Source organism: Nuphar pumila, chromosome 9 (genome assembly GCF_984573655.1).
Source record: "Nuphar pumila chromosome 9, dmNupPumi1.hap1.1, whole genome shotgun sequence".
NCBI lineage: Eukaryota > Viridiplantae > Streptophyta > Magnoliopsida > Nymphaeales > Nymphaeaceae > Nuphar > Nuphar pumila.
The window spans coordinates 13,295,040-13,307,683 of NC_143257.1; the positions used below are offsets into that span (position 1 = coordinate 13,295,040).

Consider the following 12,644-nt stretch of genomic DNA (forward strand, 5'->3'; position numbering starts at 1 on the left):
CAAAGATCACGAAACTGCGTCCTTGAGTTAAAAGACATGCATATATATTTTTATATGTATACTTATATAATTGCCCTTAACTTTCCATTTTTAATTATCTTATTTTAGTTTTTGTCCATTCATATTCCTTTTATACAACTTTCCCCTACCTTGGGGGGTTGCGGGTTTGCTTAAGCCGTAATGCAGTGCTCGGGCCACGGGGTGCTAGTGGGCTCTGTCGCGTAATCTACGAAAGTACAATTATCTTAGTATGCTAAACATAAAAAGGAAAAGCAAAAAGGGGCAGCGACAGGGAACATGTCATTGCTGGACAGGGGGACAAAGAGGGGCAAGAGACGAAGCCCCCTCCCTTGCTGGAAATCCAATAACAACACCAGCCAGAAAGCACAGAGGCAGTGGGGGCTTTGCCCCTTGCATGTCTGAAAAAATAATAGCGGCAGTGGGCTCCACCCCCTGCCTGACGAAAACAACCAAAGAGGCAGGGGGTGGAGCCCCCCTTCCTTCCATAGAAACATAGTGGCAGGGGGCTCCGACCCTTGCCAAACGGAAGAAACTAAGAAGCAGTGGGCGGAGCCCCCCCTGCCTACCAGAAAAACAAAAAGGCAAGGGGCTCTATCCCCCTGCCTAACAAAAAAATAGGGGCAGGGGGCTTCGCCCCCTGTCAGACAAAAAAACAAAGAGGCAGAGGGTGGAGCCCCTCTGCCTGCCAGAAAAACATAAAGGCAGGGGACTCCGCCCCCAGCCTAACGAAAAAATAGGGGTAGGGGGCTCCGACCCTTATCAGACAAAAAAACAAAGAGGCAGGGGGCGGAGACCCCCACCTGCCATAAAAACATAAAGGCAGGGGGCTCCGCCCCCTGCCTAACGAATAACCTGAGCGGCAGAGGCCAAGACCTTTGCCAGACGAGAGGAGAGAAGAGAAAGAAGGCAGACAGAGAAGAGGAAGAATAAGAATACTCGGGGGAGAGGTCACCTGAGGACCGACAAGGTGTAGCCAATGTCAAGGTCGTGATGGCCAGAAACACGAAATGAGAGAGAGAACGATGTGGGGTGTCAGGCAAGGTCGCCAACATCAAGCAACCCCTGACAAGGCTGCAGGCAGAAGGAGCAACGAGAGAGCAAGGGAAGGGGGGATCGCTGGAGAGGGCTCTAGCGAGGGGGGGTCGAGGATGGCGGTGTTGTCGCCAGTGGTTGTGCTCGCCGGTGGTGGCGGCTCGGGGAAAGCGACGAGAGGGAGAGAGATGGGAGGTGAGGGAAGGGGGCAAGCGGTGCAGGGGGTTTTGCCCCCTTGTCGACTCAACCTGCATCTTAAAGATGCAAGCCCAAACCTTCCCAAACCCTAATCAGGTTCGGGTCTGGGTTAGGCCCTCTGGCCCGAGTCTGGTCCGAGTTCGATACATCAGACCCAGATCTGACCCGAGTCTGACACACCAAGACAGACCCGACACGTGTCCAGTACAAGTCTGACATGTGTTCGACATATATATTTTTTAACATGAGTTTTATATTTAGAGCTACAAACTCCTGTTTGTATTAGTCTTATTGTAGCTTTATTGTCACAATAAAGTTAAATTGAATCTTTTAGAATATTCAATTTTAATTCATTTAGAAAGCGATTTATCCACACACCAAATATGATTGCCATGTTACATGCAATATACTCAACTTCTTAGGTATGTTGTGCCACACACCCTTGTTTCTTGCATGACCATGCAATTGCCCCACCTCCTAACATAAATACATAACTAGAGGTGGACTTTGTTTCATCTCTATTACCAATAAAGTCAACATGTGAATAACCTATAAGCTTTAAACTATCGGACTGATAGCATAGCATGAGTTCCTTAGTTCCCTTTAAACATTGAAAATTTCTTTTTATTGCTTCCCAATGAGAGAGCCCAAAATTACTTTGATATCTACTCACTAGATTTATAACAAAACTTAAATCAGGTCTAGTGCAAAGCATTGCATATATCAGGCTTCCAATTGCCTGAGCATAGAGAACATTCAACTTTTCTTGTCCATCTCTCGAGCAATCATTCTTACTAAGTTTTAGACCTTTTACTACATGAGTACCCTTTGCCTTGGTACTTTCTATTCTAAATTTCTTTAGAATGTGGTCAAGATATATTTTTTGACTTAAACATATCAATCGCAATTTCTTATTTCTATATATCTTAATTCCAAGGATATATGAAGCTTCACCCATATCCTTTATTTCAAATCGAGAACTTAACCATGATTTAGTCATCTTTATCATGTTTATGTAATTTCCTGCAATTAATATATCATCAACATAGAGCGATAGCACAATAAACTTACTCTTAATATTCTTGGCATGTACATAGTGGTCTACACTATTTGTCTTATAACCCAATTTGGTTATAACATTAAGAAAAGTCAAATACCACTATCTTGGTGACTCTATATGCATCTTAATTCTAAGGATATATGAAGCTTCACCCATATCCTTCATTTTAAATCGATAACTTAACCATGAATTAGTTATATTTATCATGTCTGTAATTTTTTGCAATTAATATATTATCAACATAGAGGGATAACACAATAAACTTACTCTCACTATTCTTGGCATATACATAGTGATCTAGACTATTTACCTTATAACCCAATTTGGTTATAACATTACGAAAAGTTAAATACCACTATCTTGATGACTACTTAAGTCCATACAAAGATTTATTAAACTTGTATACTTTATCCTCTTTACTTTAAATTTCAAAACCTTCTAGTTGCTATATGAAAATAATTTCATTTAGTTTACCATTTAAGAAGGTCATTTTCATATTCATTTGATATAGGTTAAGATCAAAATAAACTACAAATGCCAAAATTATACGAATAGATGTCAGTTTGGCTACATGAGAATATGTTTCTTCATAATTAATCTCTTCTTGTTGAGAATAGTCTTTTCCTACTAATCTTGCCTTGAATTTATTAATAGATCTATCTGCCTTGAGTTTTTTCTTGACAACCCACTTACTACCAATTGCCCTATATCCATTAGGTAATATAGCTACTTCCCAAAGTTCATTTTTTTCTATGGAGTCCAACTCATTTTTTATTGCTTCTTTCCATAGTTCAAATTCTTTTGAAGCAATTACATTCTCAAAACTCAGGTTGTCAAGAGTTTCATCCAGATCCATGGGATAACATAATTTCTCACTAAAAAATATATAATAATCATTCAGATAAGATTGAGAAGTTCTTGTTCTTTTCTGTCCAATTATTGATTGTGAAGTTTGCTCATTATTCGCAACTGGATCGTTATGCTCTAACTCTTGAGTAGGTACCCCAGAATCATTTATGATGTCTAGAAGGACACCATTATCTTTAAGATCAAAATTATTTTTTTTTATTTTCAGAAACTCTACTTGTCAACTCTTTATAAATCCTTTTTTCTGGATTATATAGACGGTATCCCTTTGATCATTTTAGATATCCCATGAAGATGCATTTGATAGTCTTTCTTTCTAACTTGTCTCTCATTTAACTAGGAATCAACACATGAGCAAGTGACCTCCACTTTCGCAAATGACTCAAATCTGGCTTCCTGCCAATCCATAATTCATGGGGTGCAAGCTCTACATCCTTAGAAGAAATCTTATTTAGGATATACATGGCGATGAAAATTGCTTTTCCTCAGAATTTCTTGAGAAGATTTGCATGTGCCAACATATAAGTATTGTTCCTTCTTTCTGCTACACCATTTTGTTGAGGTGTATAAGGCATAGTTGTCTTCAAAGTTATATTATTATCATTGTAAAAAGTCTTAAACTTTTCAGAGCTATATTCACCTCCTTTATGAGATCTAATAACTTGGATTTTTCTTTCTAGTAATCCTTCAACTTCATGTTTATATGCCTTGAACTTTTCTAGAGCTTCAGATTTCTTAGAGATTAGCTATATGTATCCATACCTTGAGTAGTCGTCTATAAATATGATGAAATATGATTTTCTTTCATGTGTTTCTACTGTTAAGGGCCCACAAATATCTGTGTGTACTAAAACTAGTAAGTCACATGACCTACTTCCCTTAGAAAAATGTTTTCTAGTCATTTTTTCGTGATATGCATGATTCACATCTTTTAAATTCTATAATTTTAAGAGAAGGTAATAATCTCATGTTAATTATTCTTTTTATTTTATTAACTTTTACAAGTCCTAACCTTAAATGTACAATCAATATAACCAGAAATATTCATTGCATTATTTATAAAATGAGTTATATTTAAACGAAAGAGACCATAGTTAGCATCATAGCGACCCTGAGCTTCACCTTTTTATCTTTCCCAATAGTGACCTTGTCACCCCAGAAGCGGATTTCAAAACCCTTTTTAGAAAAATCTCCTACTACTAAAAGTTTTTTTTTATGGAAGGTACATAAAATACATTTGTCAGTAGAAGACTAGTCCCTTCTATTTGGAGCCTGTAGGTCCCTATTTCGACCACATCACTATAGATGTTATTTCTCATATACAACTTGTGATCTCCAGGCTTTAGCTCCTTCAATTCTATGAGTCCTTCTTTTGACTTAGACACATGTCATGTCGCTTTTGAATCAATCTACCATCCTGAGAGATCACTATTCGTGATTAATGATTCAGACACAGTACAAACTATTTCTCGTTCTCTATTTACTTGCTTTCTTGGATTCTATTTCTTGGTTTTATTTGGGCAACTATTCTTGAAATGCCTAATCTTTTCACAAGAAAAACATGCTCCCTTGATTGCAGTCTTAGAATTATTGGTTTATACTGGATGCTTCTTGTTGAATTTATTCTTCTTAAATTTCTTGAAGAATGTGCCTTTAGGCTTGAACCTATGAGAAGTTGCTTAGAAGGATTCTTGGGTATTCATGATTTCTCCTTTTCTTTCTTTTGACATGTGCTCTTGCTCAAGAGCTAATTACAGAGGGAGCTCAGTTAGAGATAGACTTTTCTAGTTTAACCTCATGGCAAATGACACCATCTTCCAAGTTGGAGAAAGGTTGTTTAGTATGGTGGAGATTTGCATTTGCTCAGGAATATCATTTCTAGCTAAGGCTAAGTTTTTAGCCATTATCAACATTCGATTCATATGATCGACTACATTGTCTAATTCTTTTATCTTGCATGAGTTGTATTGCTCTAGAAGAAGTTGAATGTGGGTTTCTGAAGTCATATCATACTTCTTTTTGACTTCTTCCATCAATTTATTTGTGGTGTCAAAGTCTTCAAATACTCGGATAAGGTCATCTTGCATAAATGTTTGAAGAGTTACTTGAGCAAGTTGATCATCCTCGTTAAACTTATTATAAACTTTATTCTTTTCTTTACTAGAGTTATCAGTTAATGAAGATTTTACATTAAGCAATACATGTAGAGTCTTGTCATGTGTTAATAGATATTCCATCTTCCTTTTCCACATTCTAAAATTCATCCCATTGAGTTTTTCGATTTTAGACAACTCATCCATGACTACTCGATTTGTCATTTTCCTAGTTATAAACAAATATTATGATTAATAAACTTATTTCAACCAATATTTGTAAGTGTAACTAGTTTTGATCCTTCTAAACAAGTTTAGCATGTAATAAGATACTTAAATGTGCAAGAAATGCATAAAAAATGCTAAATTCTAAATACTTTTAACAAAAACAAGACTAGGTGGTTGTCAAAAACTTAGGACTACCGTTCTGCAATTTCATAAAACAAAAGAAGAGGCTTCTTATAAGCAAACACACATAAACTTGTTTATGCAACTTTCTGAGTTAAACAGAAAGTTTTTGACTCTCTTTCTGTAATATCAAAAAAGATTAGATGCTTTGTTCTGCAAAAATTCAATAAAGCATAACACTTTATAAAAATTTTGAGTTTATCAGAAAAAGAGGAACCACCTTTCTGCAATTTTCAGAAAATAAAAGAAGAGGCTTTGTGTAAGCAAAAACACATAAACCTCTTTCTACAACTTTCCGAGTTAAACATAAAGCTTTTTACCATCTTTCTGCAATATCAGAAAAGATTAGATGCTTTGTTCTGTAAAAATTCAATAAAGTAGAACACTTTCTAAAATTTTTGAGTTTATCAAAAAAAGTGAAACCACCTTTCTTGAATTTTCAGAAAAGCAGAAGCCTCTCTAAGAAAAAACAAAAAACAAACCTCAAAATGAAAATTTTCTGAGTTAAATAGAAAGATTCAACCCGCTTTCTATAAATTCAAAAAACTGAAAGTCTATTTATGCAAAAAACGATAAGCAAAGGCTTATTTTGGAAAAAAATGGAAAGTAAGCCTCTTTCTGAATTTTTTAGAAAACAAACCCTTTGAGCAGAACTTTCATGGGGGTCCTTAATGGAATTAACAAAAATGCATGGACTTAGACAATAAAAAAAAAACAGAAAATGAGACCCGATCTGGAATTTTTTAGTACCAAACTGATTTTTTTTAAAGATAAATGCTTACAAGTAAAAAACAAAAAGGGAAACCCAATTAGGGTTTCCTTTTCGTTTTTCTAATGAAATGAGAGAGAGGAAGAAGGGTAGCCGGAGCTGCATGAGATCTCAGGTGAACCACTACCTCAGTGGATGAATCAAACCATATTGACGACGAGGGTGTCCTTCTCAGTGAAGCAATGACAAAGATGAGGAGGATTTCCCACCTCCTGTGGTGGCTGATGGCGGCCTATCCGACGATGCCCACCTGCTTCACCCGATCTTTTGTGGTCGGCAGAGTCATGGCGACACCCGAGGTTTGGGATACCACTGGCAAAGGTAAACACCCTTTCCCTCTTTATGCGATTCTACCGTCATACCGCCTCTCCACAAACCCTTTCCCCCTCTCCAACTTTTTTTCTTCTTTCTCCCGCAATGCAACCCCACCGTGAAAACGGGTAGTCCAGTGGCGGAGCACTGCTACCTTTCTTCGTCAAAGGGCCAAGAAACCCCTGTCGTCCGATGCACAAAGAGAGAGAGAGTGGAAGATCGGGCCACCACCGGTGTCCGATCAGCACCGACGGTGGTGATCTCTTCCTTCTCCAACCGAAAAAGAAAAAAGAAAAATGAAAATGAAGAGGGCAACCAAACCCTCTTCCTCTCCCTTTTTATTCCAGGGGCCGATTCTGGTTCGTTTGCTCATAGGGCGGTTACAACAACTTTTGACAACCAAAAATTAGAAATTTCTAACCCTTTACAAGTTTTTTTTCCCGAGTTTTTGCAATTGGGAACTCCTGGTTCACCAATTTGCCCAATACAGAACAAAATAAAAAAATTGAACTGACCTTCTTCGCTAATTTTCTATTTGATTTTGCTCTTTGTTTTTTTTTTTTGTAGTGATGCACACGATTTTGACTGACACATACAGGGGTTCTAACGAACCTAACTCTGATACTAATGTAGGCACTTGAATGCGCAAGTGTAGAATTTCTACAGGGCGAAGTATACACTATTACGCTCGAAATCACCAAGGAAATACACACTCACAACTCTCTTACAATTGAATGCCTTTGTTCTTGTATGATTCCATAATATTCCATTGCGTTTATAACCTTGTAAAGAGTTCAAGTTTGGGATACATTCTTGGACAAAATCTCTTTAGCCCCAAGATGTCTCTTTGCAATTTAAGCAGTGGCGGAGCCAGAAGAGTTTCGTTGGGTGGGCAAACTTCGGGTCTCAGGGACAATGCTATGGTCTTAAAGGGCGATCCATTTATTTGGACCAGTGGCTGAAATCACAATCTTTCTTGATGATTGAACCAATCTCTTCAGAAATCAACCCATGGGACCAAAAATATTCATAAGTAGCAGCAGTCAAGAGGATTGCCAATCTACATAATCAGAAAGAAACCAAAATTTAAAATAGTGAACTTAAATTCAGAAGACCAACCTTTATATACAAAAATTGGCATTGCCAACTTGAATGAAAATACGAGCTCATGCCAGGTCAAACCAAATGCCAACTACTTATTGGCTCAGGGCTTCAGTATATTTGGCATTTTTGTTATGGCTTGCAAGGTCTTCATTGATTGGTAATTTATCATGTGCCATGTCAATGAGACTGGTTAACTTACAGCTAAACCCTTGAGGTTGAACTTGAACCCAGATGAATGTCTATTGTGGTGTAGCAGAACACTTGCCAACTGAGGTATGCAATGCCCTATTAGTAGTCATAAGTGAGGAACTGATCAAGAAACACAATCACATCACATAGACTATAAATTTATAGTTTTCAAGACCTGCATAGCTTTCTCCTGTTAGAAACAAAGCTCTTGATTTGTACTCTGAAAATTTCTCATACCATCCCACAAAAACCGAGAATACTAGCTGAAATAGACACCCACAATGCAAAATCCACGTTTGGAGCAGAATGAAGAGTATCCATCACGTCAGAGGCCCAGAATCAAAGGAAAAAGAGTGGTAGTTTTCAGAGGCATGAGTGATGCTTATATTGAAAGCAGGATGGAATAGGGAGACTGGGGTTTCAGTCTCAAAATTTAGAAGAATATAAACAAGAAATACACAAACACCATCTGTCCCAGATGGTGTTTGTGTATTTCTTATTTAGTTCTTTTACGTATAACAAATTCAAAAACGCCCAAAAAAGGGACTGTTCAGAAAACATGAAAGAGAACGGAAGAAGGGGAAGAGAGAGAGAGATACCGACCTGCTTCAAGCCTTCAACCGGTGGTCTGGCATGACGGCAGACGGCGGTGATGCTTGGGGTGGGCATGGGTGAAGCAACAGCCCAAATGAAACGGTGAAAATGAAATGGAAAACCTCAATCCCTAATTTTTTTGAAATGTCCCGACTCCTGACTCGGCCGAGTCGCGGTAGACTCGGGGTTGGAAACCGAATCAAGTTGACTCGGCTGAGTCCCGAATCAAATCAGTTTCTAATTATAGGGTGGGCGACCGCCCACCCATGCCCACCCCTGGCTCCGCCGCTGAATTTAAGCATAGTGACTGTTGGGATAGCCACCCACAGTCCCCTTATGGCCATATAGCCTTACAAAACATACCCTCTTATAACGAAAACATAATCTTCAGATCTAGTGGGGTCAATAGTTATGGGACATGGGTTTTACTAGCGGTAAGATGAAAGAGAACAAGTCAATTGTTTGCCGGCTTCCAATGCCATGCAAGGGTCTCACGCAATCGATCGGATTCTATATTATATACACACCTATATGTAAGGAACGGAATCCTCAACGTATGATCTCGACCAAACCTAACTAGAGAAGAACAAGGATACAGAAGGAAAAAAGGTAAAATTGGGGTGTACGTAGACGCTCCTTTTCAGGTTCAGCAGCTGTTGAGTTCTTAAAACCAAGTACTTGAGCTACACAAAATACAGAAAACCGCTATGACGCGCAACGATCTTTTGTGTAAAACACAAACCAATACAGAAAATCGCTATACATATAGTGATTTTATGTGTCAAAACACAACACAAAAAATCATTACACACAAAGCAAATTTCTCGAACCCGAATGCTTTGTAAAGTACTCGGGCCTTCTATCTGCTGCTATAATATCCATAAGCAACAGCAACACTCTTCAACGGGAACTAAAGATTAAGAAACGTGATAAGGTACTAACCGCAGGATGGAGAGACTGAAGGATGATGAGGAGCAATGTTGGTGAAGGCAAGGGCGGAGGACGACACGCTTGCAGCTGCATATGCCATGACTTCTTTAACGGAACGAATTCGCCCTCCCCCTCTAAATATACTACGTACACTAGAGGGCGGCTTGAGACGAGCCCTTATTAGAAGAGTTTCTGGTCCCCGCTCGTTGGCGTTTTCACGCGAGATTTTATATGTTTATAACTTTATACCTCAACCAAAAAGACTCGATTAAGCGTGCGGGTAAAAGATTTAATCCGTGTCCGCGAACAGAGGCAAGGAGGGAAAAGAGGGGGGGGGGGGGGATTAAAACTTGAAAGAAAAACCAATTTCAAAAAACAAAAAGGAAGACAAAGGAGGAAGAAGAGTATTATCATGTCATCTTCGAACAGCAGCAGCGTGGTGGTGGTTCTGGACAATGGCGGGGGACTGTGCAAGGCCGGCATCGGAGGCGACCGAGACCCAATCGCAGTGGTCCCCAACTGCGTCGGCCGCTCGTCGTCCACCGGAGGCGGGGGCCACCACCACTCCCGTTCCAAGAAGTGGCTGGTCGCCGATCAGCTCCGAGACTCGGACGACGCCATCTCCATCCGGCGTCCCGTGGACAGGGGATACCTCATCAACACCGACATCCAGAAGGACATCTGGGACCGCATCTTCAAATCACTTCTCAAGGTCGACCCTTCCGATTCCTCCCTGCTCCTCGTCGAGCCACTGTTTAACCTGCCTTCCATCCAGCGGTCCACCGATGAGCTCGTCTTCGAGGAGTTTGGGTTCCAGTCGCTCTACGTCGCCGACTCGCCCTCCCTCGTCCACCTCTACGAGACCAGCCGCTGCCCCCCCGACAAGCTCATGGGCACCAGCCAATGCAGTCTCGTCGTCGATTGCGGCTTCTCTTTCACCCACGCCGCCCCCGTCTTCCAGAATTTCACGCTCAATTACGCCGTCAAGCGGCTGGACCTCGGGGGCAAGGCGCTCACCAACTACCTCAAGGAGTTGGTCTCCTACCGATCCATCAACGTTATGGACGAGACCTTCATCATGGACGACGTCAAGGAGAAGCTCTGCTGCGTCTCGCTCAACGTCCCTCGGGATCTTCAGGTTGCCAGGTAAATGCTCCGGGACTCCCTCCTCCTGCTGTACGTCAATGCTTCTTCCTTGGCCTTGCTTGTCTCTTCTCTTGACCAGCATTCGTCGTCATCATCATCATCATCATCTTCTTCTTCACTTGCTTCTTCATGCGAGTAATTTGTATATAGGAATGCAAGAGGAAAAATCACACTGCATAATCGGAGAGCTGGGGGTTTGGCTACTTCCATTTCTCTTTCCTTCATGCTTGCCTCTATACTCCAGAAAACAGGTGTTTAGCCATGCTAACGCTGTTAATGATTGATTGAGTCTATCATCCGAGTTTTAAGAGTGGGAACTCTTTCCCAGAAAAGCCTGGGAGAACGGTTGGCAGTCCACGATCATAAGCAGCAAACCTGGAATTTGACTATTAATTTCAAATCAAAATCTTGCATAAGCTAGTGTTCAAAGTAAGGTTTTGGTCATGCCACTGCTGCTTATTGACGTGGAAACTGAGAATCATGAGCAAATGAAGTTCTTGAATTCTTAACTGGACTTGTTTGGACAAATAGCTCCGAGCTATGATTCCTGTTTTGAATTCATGCTGTATCATGCTGCATCGACTTTGGTATCAGAGATGGGTTTGTGGCCACAAGGCAGCTTCTTCTTGTTCAGGATCAGTTTACTTTTTCTCACATACATTTGGTGAAGTCTGTTTTGGCTGGGGCCTAACCTTGTATCACGTTGGTTGTGATGTACACAATTTTCGGTGTGTTGGAAAGGTAAGATCTAGGACTACATATGTTGTTTTTGGCGTAGCAGAGGCTCTACAATCTTAGGGATATGTTTCTTGATTCAAAATAATAAATGAAAAATGATAGAAAGGACAAAGCTGCAAAAAGAGGATACTTTGCAGATTTCCCACAAGATGTTCGAGGAAGAAACCTATGGGTGACTGCCAAAATTTTGAGAACCCCAAAGACAAATGATAACTCAGCTCAACAACCTGAAGAATTTATAACTTGGCCATGACATTTCATGGGGATTAGATAGCAAATACAATTTGAGTTCTAAAAGGAAGACTCTAAAGAGATAATACGTTATTGGACGATTGTCATCTTCATGCCATAGAAGACCATGGTGATTGTAATGCCCCAAAATCTCGAACTTGTAAATTTTAGGAAAAAATTGAAATTTTAACAATCAATCCCTTTTGAGGGTTGAAAACTACAATCTATGTAACACAGACTCTTCTAATAGGGCACCTCACCCGCACAGAGGCGGGTGCGACACTTGGATACAACTTCCTTTGTGTTAGGTGAAGTCAACAACACTGAGGTCCATTTTTATCCAAACGTTGATTCAGTTAGCCCTAATCAAGTCCATTTTTATCTATATTATATATGTAAATACATAAATGCAGACACATACGCATAGTCAACAACATTGAGGTCCATTTCTATGCAAACGTAGATTCAATTAGCCCTAATCAAGTCCATTTTTATCTATATTATATATGTAAATACATAAATGCAGACACATACGCATAGTGTTAACTTAAAACTATTAATATATATATATATATATACCCTCCCTATACTCCCGCACCCAAGTTTTTTTAAAGTGCCACATCCGCATCTGCACCCGCACCCGCACCCGCACCCGCACCTATGTGACATAGACTATAATTTAGCGGAAAAAATGTTTGGAAAGAATAAGTCAGCGAACCATGGGCGAATTACATGTGAAATTCTTATCCAACAAATTGGGTATGTATCTCTATACATTCATTCAAAACCATGAAGATTAAAAGCAAGATTTTATATGGAAAGAATTATTACAAGAGAACCCTTATACAAAATTAAAAAAATATGCTCAGGAGCGAATAACAGAGAAAGTGGATTCTTGATATCATCGTGTCATTGCATCATCACCTACAACATCAATCTATTCGTTACCTGT

The 12,644-nt window shown here is 39.8% G+C and overlaps 1 protein-coding gene across 2 annotated transcripts in view; it reads left to right on the top strand.

The window, feature by feature from the left end:
* The first annotated feature begins 9,910 nt into the window (after positions 1–9,910).
* The window catches only part of ARP6 (actin-related protein 6), a 29,029-nt gene continuing 26,295 nt past the window's right edge, over positions 9,911–12,644 (top strand). Inside the window, exon 1 of one of the 2 annotated variants that reach the window (XM_090017576.1) lies at positions 9,911–10,723. In XM_090017576.1, coding sequence (XP_089873702.1) covers positions 9,990–10,723 — 734 coding nt within the window. In that variant the 5' untranslated portion in view covers positions 9,911–9,989. The remainder of the gene's footprint in view (positions 10,724–12,644) is intronic. The other variant, XM_090017577.1, reaches the window with a different exon arrangement.